Source organism: Hyposmocoma kahamanoa, unplaced genomic scaffold (assembly GCF_003589595.1).
Source record: "Hyposmocoma kahamanoa isolate Upper Pololo Valley unplaced genomic scaffold, ASM358959v1 232, whole genome shotgun sequence".
Classification (NCBI taxonomy): Eukaryota; Metazoa; Arthropoda; class Insecta; order Lepidoptera; family Cosmopterigidae; genus Hyposmocoma; species Hyposmocoma kahamanoa.
Genome location: NW_020653750.1, coordinates 8,912,588 through 8,929,895, shown reverse-complemented (window position 1 = coordinate 8,929,895; position 17,308 = coordinate 8,912,588). Strand labels below are relative to the sequence as shown.

The 17,308-nt window shown below is 35.8% G+C and overlaps 2 protein-coding genes across 2 annotated transcripts in view; one reads left to right on the top strand and one right to left on the bottom strand.

The window, feature by feature from the left end:
* Window positions 1-1,079: 1,079 nt before the first annotated feature.
* Window positions 1,080-10,781, top strand: LOC113228658 (protein abnormal spindle). Its single transcript, XM_026462014.1, has 8 exons — window positions 1,080-1,091; window positions 1,173-1,370; window positions 1,552-1,749; window positions 2,188-7,923; window positions 8,007-8,199; window positions 8,584-8,765; window positions 9,354-9,473; window positions 9,707-10,781. Exons 1-8 carry the CDS (start codon window positions 1,080-1,082, stop codon window positions 10,028-10,030), a joined length of 6,963 nt encoding a protein of 2,320 aa, XP_026317799.1. The 3' UTR covers window positions 10,031-10,781.
* Window positions 10,782-11,679: 898 nt separating this feature from the next.
* The window catches only part of LOC113228657 (H(+)/Cl(-) exchange transporter 7), a 24,615-nt gene continuing 18,986 nt past the window's right edge, over window positions 11,680-17,308 (bottom strand). The window contains exons 9-13 of the mRNA XM_026462013.1: window positions 16,750-16,926; window positions 14,948-15,157; window positions 14,160-14,330; window positions 12,799-12,960; window positions 11,680-12,321 (exon numbers count right to left, since the gene is read on the bottom strand). Of these exons, the coding sequence (XP_026317798.1) occupies window positions 12,220-12,321; window positions 12,799-12,960; window positions 14,160-14,330; window positions 14,948-15,157; window positions 16,750-16,926 (822 nt within the window). The 3' untranslated portion in view covers window positions 11,680-12,219. The remainder of the gene's footprint in view (window positions 12,322-12,798; window positions 12,961-14,159; window positions 14,331-14,947; window positions 15,158-16,749; window positions 16,927-17,308) is intronic.

Below are 17,308 nucleotides of genomic sequence, written 5' to 3'. Positions count from 1 at the left end.
TATACACATATAAACCATTCCGTTTTATGTTACATATTAAAAGTCTAGCCTGTAGGGCTAGCACGACAAGAATAACAATATCTCACGCTTTATGTTGCTCTCGCGTTAGTCGCGCTCTGTCGTGCAAGTCCTACTAGTTAAATTTTACATTTATTTTAGTACCACTAACAAAACAATTATTTTGTTGCAATTTAAATACTGTGGCTTTCGTATAATGTCATCTCAAATATTGAATTATGTTGATTTGAAGTTTTCAACGCTCTGTACATACAACATGAAATGACCACAAGAAATGAACCTGAAATATAAAATAACAGATACAAGAATATGGAACAGATTGATAGCCCTAATTTCCATCATAGCAAAAACGCAAATTATTTTCAAACATTATTCATAGCAAAAGCGCTAGTGTAGTAGATAAATTCTGAATAGCATCTGCGATGCGATTCAAAACAATTTCAAAACTTTTTGCAAATATGTGTGACAGTGGTAGCAGATCTTCTAAACTGCAGTAGGGTAGTGTCTAGTGTCTTTTTCTATAATACTAATAAATTCCGAAATCAGTTAAAAAAGGAATGGCAAAAGTATTGCCAAGTAATTTTTAAAAAAGCAAATTCACCTAAAAACAGCAATGAGTGATTTTAGTGCCCATAAAACGCAAACTAAGCTGACATTATGATACGTATAAGATAAAAGCAAATATATGTAGATAACAAAATAAAAGTTTAAACTGACGATGATTATCTTTATCACTTAATAAAGAGCATACAAAAATCAATGGAACATGAAGGGGAACTACCAAAATGCTTATGACACTATCAAAGAAAATATTATTTTATTTTCATTAACATAAATAAATGCATTCACTGATTTTTTGACAAGCTTAAGCAAAACGAATTGCAGTATTACTTGGAATAAAGTGGTCACACATATAGTGACGGTTTGAAGTTTGAAAATAATGTTTGAAATAGAAATCGTTTTTGGGAATAATGATTTTAACGTTAATATAGATATGTGCAGTTAATTATTGTGGGTAATAAATGTTTTCTATAACTGTGCTGTGAATGAATACTATAATCATGTATTTTGAGGTAAGTTTTAACTAATCTTTGTTGTATTTTGCATACGTGAATATATACGCATTTAGTTTTCGTGTACACTATCTCATTTAGATCGAAAATACTCCGGAGCACATACGTAGGGCTCGTCGGACGGAGGTGGTGAAAAAGGAGTCGCCAAAAGAAGAAACGCCTCGGCTGGTATTGGCCCCGTTTTCAAGACCTCCTCAAGTTGTCTTCGAAAATGTTTTAATTGGGACCACTTGTGAGAGAGATTTGGAGATTTTCAACCCTTCAAAGCAGTTGCAACGGGTAAGATAAATTGTAAGGCTTCCCTATGATATTTTTTTTATATTTCAAACTAGATGTATGAATATATGAATAATAATATAAATGGAGGCAGCAGCGCTAGTTTATACTAAAGTTTGGATAACATTAATAGTGCCATTGGGGGATTAAATTTTAAATCTAAATCACAAGCTAAATATTGTAGATAACGTTGGGACGAACCCTGCCCCCTGGTGTAATAATACATTTGCCGGGAGAATGGCTGACTCTGGATCCAGAAATGTGCTATAGCCTTAGTATGTCATGGACTCCAATGCAGCCTACTGCTCTTCGAGAGACTATTCGCTTCACTGATGACAAACGTGGCCGGTTTGATGTCATTGTCGTGCTCAAGTCAACTATGGTAAGATTGTGATTTTAAGAAACATTTACATTTTGAATTATTTATGAATTGCATAATCTCAAAGAGTTTACATTTGATAGATATTAAAAGTAATGTAATTGAAATAAAATATCTCTGGTAAACTTTAATTTAATGTGCATTGAAAAATTCAACATTTGATTCTTGTAAAGTAAAAATCATGAAAATATTATTATTTCTTGTGATAAAATAATTACTTATTTGACCTTCATCTCACCTGATGGAAAGTGACGATTAGGTTGACAATGCAGCATGCACACCTAAATAATGCCTATTCACTCTTGAAAAGGCCTGTGGTTATAATACCATATTTCAAATATATTACAATTGTAACCATGTATTATATACATAAATAAATGGTAATGATTTTTTGTCAGTAAAGTAATATTCAGCATAACACACATTTACTATTAATTACAGAATGTCAAGGGGAAAAACCAATCCAAAAGCTTTAAAATATCGCCAGGTAAAATTAAAAAGAAATCTGCTAAGAGGTCCCCTGTGGCCATTTGCAAAAAGAAAGCTGAAATAATATACAAAACTACAAATATAAAAAAGACTGTTAATGTTGTTCAGTCCACTCATTATAATGTTCTGAAAACATCAAATAAAGAAAATGTGGCAAATTTCAATGATTACTCTATGAACTCTGGACATGTTAAGTGTCCATTTGATTCACCAAGCAGCATTGACTTTAATTTTGACACATCTGAAGTATTTTCAAACATTAGAAAAACTAAAACTGAAAACATTCTCTATAACACATACGATAAATCATATAATTCTGTGAACCAACTTCCTGTACCGATACCTCAAAATGTGCTGAAGCCTAATAACAAACAAATAAACAATGACTCTGCTACAGACTTATTTGACAATCTAACTTTTACACCTCTGAAAGTTTTAAATGAGAAGAGCGAAAAGTTAGATAAAGGACCTAGGATCATTCTTAGCATTAATTCGGAGAGTGATTTGGATGATAGTCTGGACATGAAGACTACAAATAAAGAAAATAAAACACATGCTATAATTTGCGTTTCATCTGCTCAACAAAACACTTATTCGACTGTAAATTATCAAACCAATGCACAAATAGACAATCAGTACATAGAAACACCAGTCTTACAGAACAAGAAAATTCCTAACACTTCATCTCCAAAGGAACTTAATAGCCCAAATTTCTCAATAAATACAGACTTTTCACGTATTAGCGAATTATCTTTTGTTCCTCAAAGATTTTCTACAGAAAGAAAAATATTTCCAAAGGTTAATGTTGAACCTGCTGAAATTTTTGATGATCTGAATTTCAGGCCTAACTCAGATACTTATACTAAAGATTCTCCCAATACTCCAATGGAAATTGAGCAGATGCGTTTTGAAAATAGACCACCACATTACTTCCTGAAAGATCAACCTAAGATATGCAGGCAGGCTCTTTTCAGAGACAGTCATTACAAGGATCTTTACGATAAAGTTAACTTCCAGTCTTCTGAGAACAGTGCTTGGCCTAGTGATCTCAAACCTGATATCAAATCTCCTCCGCATTCAGTTACTCCACCGCTGCAATCAATTCCTGAAGAGAGCACACAATACTCAGACACTCAAGTCTTCGATAAAACTGATAAACAAATGGCCACATTTACCATCAACCGCACATTTGATAAACTACCAGATAGACCCTCTCTGTCTACTAGTCGTAGACAAACGTGGTCAAAAAAGGACGTTAGAGCTGAACCAGAGCTTTGGAAGGTCCCAACTTCAGTTCCTAAAAAATGCTTAAAACCCAAAGGGAGCATTAATTCTAAGGCATCTCTGGGTGGCAAAATATCTATTACGCTTGAGGGTAATAAGAGCGTAAACCAAAATGTAAGTTTGAACCAACTGGGAAATATTTACTCTCAATCTACCACAGTGGATCCATTCCTTTCGGCTACTTATTTCTATGATGAAGAAGCAGTTCAAAAGTTGGAAAAGGACTTTATGAAATGGCTAAATTGTATATTGACGCCTCCTGCAGACCTAGACAGTAACGTAGAACAGAAAGTAGACGTAGGAAAGGCATGGTTAGAAAACAGAAATAAGGACGTGCCAGCAGCGCCAACAAGAGAACAAGTGTCTAATGCGTACCACAACAGCCATCGATTAGAGAGTCTTCGGAGAGCTGCAAGGGCACTTTTGATGAGTCCAGAAATTGTAGTGGTCTTCAAGAAACTCACTGCTCAGATAGAAAAGAAATTAATCGCCGTCAGATCTGACAAAAATCTTCACTTGGATGTTGGGTTGCAGAAAACTATATTGGAATTGCTTCTTTGTTATAACCCTCTGTGGCTCCGTATAGGACTGGAAGTCATTTACGGACTGGTATTACCTCTCAGGTCTAATAGTGATATCGAGGGATTGACAACATTTATTGTACAAAGAATGTTTAAAAATCCTTTCCTCAAAAACAAAAATTCAAAATCTGGTGTACCAAACATGCTGCTACCAGCTTACATGGAAGCCATTAAAAAGTTTACTCTGAAGAAATTTTTCATGCTCGTTTTTTTTCTAGACCAGGCTAAGCAGAGGAAATTAATACCTCACGATCCGTGTCTTTTCTGCAGAAATGCTATTTGTAAAGAAAGTAGAGAAATAATAATACGTTTCACGAGAGAATTGATCTCGGGTATAGGAGACATTACTAAACATTTGCGTCCGCTTGGCTACGTTGTCAGTCACAAACAATCTTATTTGGACGAATACAAATATGCAGTCCATAATATTGCGTTAGATATCAGAGACGGCGTTCGCTTGACGAAAGTCATGGAAATAATCCTAATGAAAAATGGCCTCCTGAACCAATTGCGCACACCTCCAATTTCAAGACTTCAAAAAATTCACAACATTCAAGTTGCAATGAACGCTTTGAAAGAAACTAATTTTATGATCAACGGAGATATATCAGCGCAAGATATAGCGGATGGTCATCGAGAAAAGACCCTATCACTATTATGGCAATTAATCCATGTATTCCGAGCTCCACTGTTTGTGAAAGCTGCTACGCTCATTCAAACGTGGTGGAGGAAAAAATATGAAATAATTGTAGGAAAACGGAAGGAGGAAGAAATGATAAAACAGAAATTGAACAATGCTGCAAGTGTGATCCAGTGTTGGTGGCGTCGAATTCAATACAATCGTTTGGTCGAATGGCAAATGAAGCAAATTGTCACAGCGACGATAATAGTCCAGAAATACTGCAGAATGTGGATCAATCGAACGCGATTCCGAAAGTGGAAGACTTCTGTGCTAAAAATAGAGGAATGGTGTCGATCAGTAAAACTAAAGAAAGCCGCCAAGGATCAGTTACAGATGCTGAGATTGCAAAGAGAAGAATTAAAACAGAAATCTGTCACTATTATACAGAGCCACATCAGACGTTGGTTGTGTGTAAAACAGTACAAAGCAAAGGTGCAGAAAATTGTTCTACTTCAGAGTATCACTCGTTGCGTCCTGGTTAGAAAATGGTATCTGCAACTTCGAAAATCAGTAGTGTACGTTCAAAGAATATACAGGGCTAAGTTGCTAATGAAAGCAGAAATGCAGACGTTCTCAAAAAAACTAAATAGCGTTATTGTACTACAGTCCTATTACAAAATGATGAAACAGCGAAAGTCATTCATGAAACTGAAAGAATCTGTAAAAGTTATTGAAGAACACTATAAGGCTTTGTTAAAGATGAGGGAACAGCAAAAGAAATATACAGAGTTAAAGAAGCACACTCTTACTTTACAATCGCGTTATAGAGGACGTCAGTGCCGACGGGAATTTCTCAGACAAAAACTGTTAATTATAAAATTGCAGCAACGCATCAAAGCTTACCTTCAAATGAAGAGAGAAGAACAGAACTTCTTGAATCTTAAACATGCTGTCGTTAGTCTACAAAGACGCACAAGATCGTATTTAGAAATGAAGCGTTTGCGAGAAGCCTACATTAAGCAAAGGAATTCTGCTGTTCTGATCCAACAACATTTGCGGGCGTATAGAATTGGAAGAGCTCAAAGAAAAATGTATTTACAAATACGATTTGCAGCTATTGTTGTGCAAACACGTTACAGAAACTTGTTACTGATGCGTCAAGAAAAGTCAGCTTTCTTGAATTTAAAAAAAGCAGCTTTGGTACTACAGAGAAGATATAGGGCGCTAAATATGATGAGACTTGCTTCAGAAAGTTATCAAAAATTAAGATCCGCAACCTTAACAGTGCAGAGAAGATTTAGAGCACAAATGAAAATGAGGCATGAAAAGACTCATTACTTAAAATTTAAATCAGCGTCTATAGTGATTCAGAAAGCGTATAGAGCCTACTTGTTAGGTAAACAAGAAAAGCAACGTTTTATGAAAATGAAAGAAGCATCCATAATTATTCAAAATTGGTTTCGAAACTGTAAAATTGCGAAACAATTCAAACAAGAATATCTTCAATCTAAACAGGCTTGCGTGACAATACAGAGGGTGTATAGAGCTTACATCATAGGGAGACAACAACAACAAGAATACATCAAAATTAGAACTGCCACAGTGTGTATTCAGAGATATTATAGGTCGTACGTAGAGATGAAAATTGTTAGAAATCAATTCATTCAACTAAAAACCGCCACTGTAACCATTCAGAGACATTTCAGGTCACACCTGGTAACTAAAAAACAACATGATGAATACCAAAAGATTCGGTCTGCCGCTCAGACAATACAGAAATTTTATAGACTAAATAGAGAAATGAAAATAATGAAACAAAAGTACTATGAACTGAAGAAAACCGCTATTATTGTACAGCGGAAGTATAGAAGCATACTTGTTATGAGAGCTGAAAGAGCGGAATATCAAGCACTGCGGAATTCCGTAATTACAATACAGCAGAGATTTAGAGCGTTACTTGCAATGCAGCGACAAAGACAAACCTACGCGAAGTTGCGTGCTGCAATAATTACTATTCAAACTAGGTACAGAGCACAACGTCTAATGAGAAAAGAGAGACAGAAGTACATTTTGATATCAAAAGCGTCAACAACCATTCAGACATTTTATAGGGCTTACGTGACAGGCAAAATTCAAAGGGAAAATTACCAGACATTGAAAAAGTCTATAATAAGATTACAGCAGAGATATAGGGCATTACTTGCGATGAGAAAAGAGAGGAAATCATTCTTAACCGTATATAAAGCTGCTATTAGTATTCAAAGAAGGTTCAGAGCGCAAAAACTTATGTTGAAAGAGAAGTCTAAATATCAAAAGGTTCTTAATGCTACTATAACTATTCAGAGGGGTTACAGAGCTTACAAAGAGGGAGAAACGCAACGGGCTAAATTTATGAGGATGAGAAGTGCTGCCATATTTATCCAAACTTGGTTTAGATCCGTTGAAGAAACTAAAAGAATTAGAGATGAATATCGGCAACTTAGAAAGGCAGTCTTATTCACTCAAAGACGTTTCAGAGCGAATGTGCTGACTCGTGAGATACGACGAGAAAATGCTGTTAAAAAAATACAGTCATGGTACAGATCAATACAAAAGCGAAATTATTGTCGCCATCAATTCTTGGAACTGAAGAAAAGTGCTGTTACGGTACAATCCATATTCCGAATGTTTCTGCAACGTAAACGGTTTCTTTCTTTGAAAAATGCAGCTTTAACTATACAAATGCATTATCATGTGTATAAATTAAGCAAAGCCCAAAGAGTAAAGTACGTCCAACTGAGATTGGCAATAATAAAGTTGCAGTCTCTCGTCAGATCATACATAGAAAGAAAGCGTTATCTTGCAATTCGATCCGCTGTCATAGCAATACAGGCTGCGTTTAGATTAAATAAAGAAAGGCAACAGACGAAAGAACGTAGAGAAAGAGCGGCCATTTGTATTCAGAAGAATTTCAGACGATATGTAAAACAATCGTGGTATCTTAAATATCGCGAGCAAGTTTTGTATATACAGAGAATATGGAGAAGTAAACTAGTGACACGATTGATTCGTTGTGAATTTGTACAAAAGAGAAGGATAATAATACAGTTGCAAGCCGCTATCAGAGGGTATTTGGTTCGACGCTATATTCAATGCAAAAGGCAGGAGATAGAGAAACTAAGACAAGAACAAAAACGACATAATGCTGCTTCTGTTATTCAGGTATGTCGTATTTTATTGAAGGAAAAATCGACAATGTTTTTTTTTATTTTCTTGCGTCTCATGTAATTATTGTCAATTTGTAGGCTTATTATCGCGGTCACAAAATTCGCAGTGTTGTGATTACTGATAGACGAGTGACAGAGATAAGACGCAGGTGGCGCGAAGGGGCACTCAAGTCGACGCAGGAGAGTTTGAAGGAGCGCAACGAGGAAGCCATGGAGGTTCTTCGGAATTTCTCTGATATTTTTACTGTTATCAAAGCTTTCCGGTCTCTTGGTGAGTTAACAAAAATATGGAAATTTTTCTATATATAGTGACCGGTGTTCTACGCAGGGGATTTTCGTATATTCTCAGTACAGACTACCTGCTAAAAAAATCGACCTGAAAAGTTCGTGGAATTATTATTATTATTATTGGAATTATACTTATTTGCCATATTTTATTGAAATCGGTTACCAGAAAGTAAGCGAAACCGGATTCATATCCTAGTTTGCCAGCCTTACAGGTGGAATATTTTCTTCAAATTTAAATAAGACCTCTATTGAGGTATGCTCAAAGTTGCGAACAAAAAAAGAATCAAAATCGGTTCACAAATTTATGAATTGACAACTCCTCTTTTTTTGAAGTCGGTTAAAAGTAATCGACATTGCATCTTTACAGAATTATTGACAGAAGTATTCCCAATGATGTACACCAGCAATGCACCGTCCATTGTTCGTCGTGTTTACATCTACATGTCCACCGCAAATAGATCTATCTCCAGCATTGAAGTGTTGAAATCGGCTGCAGCCGTATTGGTAAATCTGACTCGATATCGTATTACTGGACCTAAGATATATTCCGTAAGTAATTTCTTGTATTTTACACAAAATACTTTTTAATGGTTGAACTCCATTGTTAGCGCTGTATTCATACTAAACGTATATGAGGTCAGCACGCTTCAGTATCAGCGGCACACTTGTGTAGCCACACGGACCAGGGGGTCTATTCTCGTTCTCCGTCCGAAACAATTACTGTCAAATAAGTAATACTCGACCAGCTTAAAAGACGCATGATGCGAATGAAGTATTGGGCCAATCCAGTAGGTACCGCTTAATCTGTGCTACTAGGCGCGTAAAAATGTTATTGCGACCGGAAACAATATCCCCTGTTTGCTAAAGCATCGATGATATGCTGTTGAGGGTTTGAGGATTGCGTGGTGTGCGTGCTTACAAAATGTAGGTGATACATCAGCAAAATGCGAAGGCGTGCTGAATTGGAGTTTCTTTTATGAGATTAGTTCTTTATTAAATGCTTATAAACTTCGTTCTAAAAGATGGCACGTGGCAGCCCCTTACCAGTTTTTATTTTTGTTGGGCTAATCCTTATACTTCGACACTATTCCTTAACAATACTAACCTACGTTATTAATTTTTACAATTCCTTTCTAGAGAGAAAATATTCTGCCAATTCTAAGATTCATGCGTCGTTTTAGTAACAGTCAGACGTACTTGTTCTGCATTATGTGCACTTATCTATGGCTGTTCTCCAAGTACGACGAAGTTAAAGAGGTGAGTTATATGATTATTTTTATTCGAATTTTGGTTCAAATTGGAAATTTACTAAAATTCGTCAATCAAAGGGCAAATTATGCATGCATAATTTTTTCAAAACCAATTGTACCTACTTGATATGCTCACGTTTGCTGACAGTAAAAAAGTAACGTGGATGTTGCGTACATAGTAACCCTTTCTTTTTTGGTCCTAATGTAGGACAATATAACGTTAACTTCGTCTTTTTCTAGGATTTAACACAATTCTTTAAAGAGCCAGACAATTTAAAAATGCTGTCGACAATCAAAAGCGACGTTGAAAGAGCAAAACGAATGGCGAGCAACTCCAGAAACAAGTTTCATACGCCACAAGTATCAAAGTTTGTCTCTCATACAAAGAAACTTGATATGAACTACAGTGTTTGTTCAAATTTAAGCCTTTGTTCTAATAGAGGTGATTGTTTAGTCCTGCCTGCATTGGAGCCCGACTATGGCATCACAAGGGATGACAAACCTAAGTACTTTCAGGATACCTATCAAGCTATAACTTGCCTATATAACACCTACGACTTATGAATTCTTAGTAGTGAAAGATATTTTTGACTTAGTTTAGAATAGCATTACTATACTAATTGATATCACATAATAGTAGGTAAGTACTATAATTTTTTAATACAAGTTAATATGTTTTTTAATGTAACCTAATGTAATTTGATATATATGTAATTTTTATTATTGTTATCATATAGTTAATTTTAAAATTACAATAACTTTCTTATCTTTTTCTTACATTTTTGTTTTCTTAGACTCGGCGTCCTGTCCATAGACAGACTTGCACGTACCATAAAACGACTAAAATAAATTAATAATCTGTGGTCACGTCTACATTATCTATGGAATTTGACAAGCAGTGAACATTGAGGTTATGTTTATTATTGGCGGAAATCTTGATGTTCTCAAGAAAGTAATCCAAAACATGATGGACGAGTTCGTTAACTACTTGCTATTACTATTAGTGATACTACCAGTTGTTTTGTTTATTAATTTGTGGGCTGGTATCGGCTGGGAGCTTTTTGTAAATAACTGAAAAGAATTCAATGAAGATTTCAAGTCATTCCATATAATTACGTAAAATGGCTCTGCTGGGGACAAGACTTTCCAAATGAAGAGCATTCATTGAAATAGGGACTCAAACTCTAAACACCAGGATTGCAGTAAAGCTGCTATTTGGTCAATAGAGTTTTATATCTTTAGTTACTTATACAAAGAGAATTATATCGAGAAGATTCCGTATTTTTAGGATTATTAAATTTTAAGTCACTCCAATGTGTAGGCATTTGTTAAGATTTTAGCTTTATGTTTGAATTATGTTAATTTTGTGTTGACTTTAATATGTAGTAATACATTGTATAGCTTAATAAATTTGTGTCCAAAATAAAATACTTCATAATGATACAAATATTTTATTACTTTGTCCTAAGTTTCATAATTTAGATGTTGATACATGTACATTAAAACTACATTTTACAAAGTCTTGTGTTTAAAAAAACTATTTTCTAGATCTCGCTATGTACTCGCTACTTTACAAATAACCAGGGTTATTTGTAAAGTAGTGACAACCTCGCCGCAAAACTATATTACAAACATCATAAACAACAACTTTTGTTCCGTGACTTTTAGTAATTCTTTAGGTTTTACCATCATACATAAACTAATATATTGAAATAGATAGCTCTAAACGGTAATGACTCTGTGTAGGACGGGGACTTGTCGCGATATACACTTGCACATTTGAACTTACTACCAAATAGACCTAATAAGTGTCAGATAGTACTACAAAAACTTCAAAAGTTTATTTTTGGTAAATTTATTATGTTCTGTAAAAAGTCATGGAACAAAAGTTGTTGTTTACGATGTTAGACATATACTTCTGCATGGTTGTTAGTATTTTAAAAATAACCCTGAATAACTACAAAAAGTTTCCAATATCTATTAGATGAATATATCTAGAAATGTAAGGCAAATTTCAAAAAAAAATTACTTAAGTTACTATCACACATCTGGTATAGTACAGTCAGTGTTAAAACAACTACGTGAACAGCTCAAACTCTCCAAAATTATCTAAGAAACAAATTCATTTAACCAACCTTATTGTATATGATAAAGAATAAGTACTTTATGTGCTGACTGTACATAAACCAATGAAAAAATTAATTAACTTTCATAGAATATTTCATATTATATTATATTTAAATTGATTACTATAAAATTATAGATTTGGGCATTTCGTGATATGCGTGATAATTCATGAAATTACATATTGTTTAGCTGCTAACACTTTATGGATATCTTGTCTGAAATAAAGATTTTGATTTGATTTGATTTGTTATATCATGATGCGCTGAATTAAATGAATGATGAATAATGAAGTGCCCTCTTCTATAATTGGTTGACTACATAATAATATTATTTCAGCACAGAGATTCTTTGGTCATAATATTTCTTCATAATCAAGTCAACTAAAAGAAATAATGTACAGTCAACAGCACATCAAGCTACACATTGACGTATTTTGTTCCGTTGCACTCGAGGCGATTTTCGAACAAAAACGTGTAGTCTGATGCGCTATTGTCCGTACAACAACATTCTTTCATTACTTTTCCTTTAGCGTTGGTGATTCATAAATTATCAACAAATTAAATAACAGCTAAACATCTCCGCACATATACCTACAACATTTAATAATTAAAATTGAATTACAGCATTTAAATTTCACTAGAGAGTAACAACTCCTCCATGCCCATGTGGCCGCGATGTCTCCACACCCTGTATCTTGCGATATCTTTTCTTGTTACCATGCCTACGACCTGTAAAAAATCATAGAGATATAATTTGAATTGGTTGACAAACATTCAAGTTCTTTATGTAGATAATCGTTACCCAGTATGCTTTGTCATAAAAAGTTTTAAAATATAGACAATTGTCATTCCTAATTATCAGCATTCTAAAGAATCGATATATTGAGAACTCAAGACTGGGCAATATATGCCTGGTTAAATTAGGTTTTTTGTTCTAGTGAGTAAGGAGTTGCTCAGTAACTGGAACTTATTAGGCTTATTCTTGTTTATCATATCAGCATCATAATCTTAGATAAAGGTTCAATATTTCAATTCTCGCCTCGCCCAACCTCGTCAATCTAAGATCATAAAGATGCGCTAGAATTTTGCCATACAAATTTCAATCTCCTTCTCGCCTTGTCTGGTCACGCCGCGCCTCGCCGATGAAAAGTACCTTTAACAGCCGTAAAAACTGAGGAAAAAACTGAGCAACACACAATCTCCTACCTCATTAACGTCATTGACTATAGGCAGGTGCCGCAGACCAAGCGCGCGGAACAGCCGAAATAGCCGCGGTAGCGAGGCGCGGTGGGGCAGCGTGTATGGCGAGGGGTTCATGAATGGACGCAGGTCTATCATGCACGTTTTCTCCCAATCTAAAATCTGGAGCTGTGGACGAAAATAAATTCGCGTGTACTGCAAACTGCGCTACGCGGCATAAACTTCAGTATACCATAATGTACGAGATTTAATCAGTAAAAAAGTCTAATCTAAGTTACGATATGAAATAAAAAATAGCGTTACAGCATTGACAAAGAAAACAACAATATTTGATACAATTTTTTTTATTAAAAAAAAAACGCCAAATGTTCGTGGAATTACACCTATTTGCCAAGTGTTATTGAAATTGCGCGAAACCGGATTCATCCCCTAATTTGCCACCCGTTGAGGTGGAATATTTCCTTGAAATTTAAATGGGACTAATACTGAGGCACCCTCTTTCCAATAAAAAAAGAATTATCAAAATCGGTTCTTAGATTATCGCGTAACATACATCCTAAAAAAATGCAGTCGAATTGAGAACCTCCTCCTTTTTTGAAGTCGGTTAAAAGTTTATGACTAATCAATATCTAATCTTGATTTCTCTCCAACACTCTCTTCCATTCGGTCAACAATCTCGCTAACTATGTCACAAACAGATCACACTGCGGCGGTGCTATGCGAGTACGGAGTTGAGGAGTGTGGTCGCGCGGGGAATGGGCGAGTATCGGTACAGTTGCGTCAGTGAGGGCACAGTCGCTAAGAGGGGTACACTGTGTCGCCTGTTACAGTAATCATTCGGTACTTTTAATCTAAGGATCTTTTCCACGAAGTTTCACACAGCCATCCCGACGTCAGAATGGCTGGCCACTTAATTTCTCTAATATATTCATTAACGCAAAAGTAGCAAATAGGTAGTAAATATTGCGCCCAGTTTGATTTGTATATCTCGTTTGGTCCAGCCATCCTGACGACACTCTTATTCCTTAAAACATTTAGGCGCCGCGCAAACGTGTGTCTTGTGTCGGCAGCCGGCAACTAGAAGCGAACATTCTATTTCCATACAACTAATATGAAATTGACACAGGCGCCGGTTGCAGCAACCGCAATTATATCAAGATAGAATATTTGCTTATAGCAAGACACGCAAGTTTACGCGGCGCCTTAAGATATATTTCTTCGCAATTCCAGTGGCTTAAAAACTTAAGACGTTATCCTAATGTGTGTATGGGACTTGGTTGCTTCAACTTCTCTTCCAGACTTGCTTCAACTTCACTTGGATAAGGTGTGAAAATTCACTATTTGCAAGCCGAAATAATCGAACTTACCTGATCGATAGAGGGGTATCGTGGATAACCTTCTCTGAACATGTTCATATCGACTTTGATGTTCGACCACGTCGTGTTCGCGTTCTCGTTGTACAATTTCTTTTGTAATAGAACTATTAACTGCGAGCGAAGTATGAGACCTCTGAGGCGTTTGTACGTTGTTACTTCGGCCTAAAAATTCAGCCAAAACATCGAAGAATTACAATAATACACAAATAATAATTTAAAAATACACAAATATGCAAGAAGGTGTGTGCGGTAGTCATATAATAATATCAGGTAATTTTTATATTAAGTATAATACATAAATATTCATTGCATACCCTTTTTATTTGGCTACTGTACTGTGTACATCCGTCCGGACATGTCCGACTTTTTCACGTTTTATCCGGATTTTGTCCAGATTTATTATGTCTAGATTTTAAAAATTTTCAGAATAAAAAGTAAAAAATATAAATTTTTTGCCGACTCTCACTTACTGCGCTGGATAATAACACGTTTTTATCATTAGCAACTATAATAAATATTAAAAATAATAACAAAAAAAGAAAACAAAAGATACTTGTCCCGTCGCGCGGTTTTACCTCCTTGCATAATAATATGGTTAAATTTGAATAAAACTCGATATACGACAAAAATTACGTAACCCAAGCGCTTACCCATCTCTGCTGCCGCGCGAGAGACAATTTTGACTTTATTTTGTTACTAAAAAGTCCGGATTTTCTTGAAAATGTCTGTCAGAACTGCCTAAACAAATTTCGGAATGGTAAACCTCACTTAATACTTACATCATCAGTAGCCGGCGGGTCGACAATCGGGAATCCATTATACGTGGTAACTTTTAATATCTCCACAATATGGCCGACGTTCTCAACTGTACGCAATGTGAACACTGGGTGCGACATTACTTCGGAGGCGTAAATGTTGTGAGTTAAGGGTGGTGGCTCCCAAGGTAAGATGGGTACGGCTGCTAGTTGTATGTATGTATCGTAGATACCCTGAGGAACATAGGGCACATGTTTTAAGCACGTTTGCAACGAAATGAATACATATACTCTTATCGCCACCTTGCATTTTTATTCTTAAGAGTTGATACAACCGCGATTCCGCATAACAGTGAATGTGTTTAACCAATCACTTTGGAAAAAATATATAGTAAAATTGAGGATATACACTGATTAGTATGTGGTGTGAAAACACGATTAGGTACTACAAAATTTTCACGATAGAAAAAAACACAAATTTACCTCGAAATTTTACAAGAAAACCGCTGTATTAAAAAAAAATACTAAGTATATGCAATGCGATACTTTAGGGATGAAAAGGTGTAAGAGCCAAACTACAAAGTTTGCAAGGGCAAGTGAAAAACATTTCTTTATAAATGATTATAATGAAGCTATAAAGCATATAACCTTTTTAAATTTTATACCTATTTTTGCGTGAAGACTTAATTTTTTGACGAAAAATATTTCTACGACCAAACAGATGGAAAGAGCTAGAACATTAATAATAAATTGAAAAAATTGGCTTTTACGCCTTTTCGTCACCGAAGTATCGTTACTTTTTATCAATCAAACTTCGATGAAGCCTTTTGATTTTTTATCATAAGTGACGGGACGAACAAGTCATGCGCCTGATGGTAAGCAACACGCCTGTCCATAGTAATTTTAGTACCATTTAGAGTTTTAAATCGTTAAGATCTGAAGTGCACTGCTACTACGCCCGTCAACCTGAGGCATAAGTTAACAAGTCCCATATGCCTGTAATTTCATAAGAACTCTTACCCTTCAAGACCGGAACGCAGTAACGCTCACATTGCTGCTTGGCGGTAGAAATAGATAAGGTGGCAGTACTATCCTTGACGAACTCTTTCACAAGGAACTCTACTGCTATTAAAAATGCAAGGTGACTCGAATTATGTGTCCGGGAGTGTAGCCAATGACCCGTTTTACCCTCACTATTTCAGAGCAGACCTGCGACTATAAGGCTCAATTTATATTGCGCCGGAACGGAATGGCGAATTTTTGTATATTGTATATAGCGTAATGAACTTTATGGTCAATTGTGTAAAGTACAAACTAGATACGAGCCAAAAATCACGTCGCGCGTCTTTCGAGGAATTATGCATCCTCGAGAATGCTCGCGCATTTGCAAAAATTCCGCAGCTGCTAACGGCGACTCTTGGCGAATCTGCGGGAAATGGTGCGAAGGCAGGCGCAGTGTGACGTCAAACGTCGACGAAATACTACAACCTCAAGGCGCGGTCGTCGGTCGCTGGAATGCTCAAGTATTCTAGCGACAGGCGAAATTGACGCTTCCATTCATTTAACTGCCTCCGTGACCGAACGGGTACCATACCTGGCATGACTGCCACGCAGGGGTCCCAGGTTCGATTTCCGGGTCGGGAGAAATATTTGTATGGCCTACATTTATTTCATTTGTGGTTGCCTATGAGTGTGTCCATGCACCCGCGAGACAGGGTTTCCCTAGTGTGGAGCTATGATGAGTGTGTGCGTTATTATTATCCCGTTCCGCCGCAATGTAAATTAAGTTAACATACTTTATTGCACTTTAGTATATTATTAGATACCTCATTGAAGAAATCCCCTATCCATTTAGCGACGATCAGCGTAGTGATAATCGGCAGAGCGTTGGATATCTGACCAGTGGTCTCAATTATTATAACAGTCAAGGAAATGGTCATCCGGACCACGCCGCCAAGCTGGGCCGCTGCGCCTATCAGGGCGTATTTCTCTACGCTTATTGTCTGAAACAAGTAGCTTGTCATAAACTATAATAAAACGGACATAGGTACTTATTCCAGTAGACTCAATAGTCAATAGTTGTCAATATTGCTCTTTATAAGTAGAATAGATGTTGAAATCATTTTAAGTACATTTATTTATGAGCCAGCAGGGCATAACAAAAATTACTTATATACTAATTACATTAAATTATTATTAAATGAAAGTATAATTATATACTATATGTTTACATAATCTGTATATTATAATAGTAAATATGGAAGCTCGTAACTTCGACAAGTTTCTATATTACCTGGTTATTATAATAAGTATCTATTACATTTACATTGTAATGAAATCTTTACAATACACAGATAATAACTTAACTGCCTCCGCGGCCGAACG

Bases quoted from the DNA above. Each gene is read 5' to 3' on its own strand.
- LOC113228658 (XM_026462014.1), top strand. The intron at 1,750-2,187 runs GTAAGATTGTGA...TATTAATTACAG, and splicing joins TCGTGCTCAAGTCAACTATG to AATGTCAAGGGGAAAAACCA. The intron at 7,924-8,006 runs GTATGTCGTATT...GTCAATTTGTAG, and splicing joins ATGCTGCTTCTGTTATTCAG to GCTTATTATCGCGGTCACAA.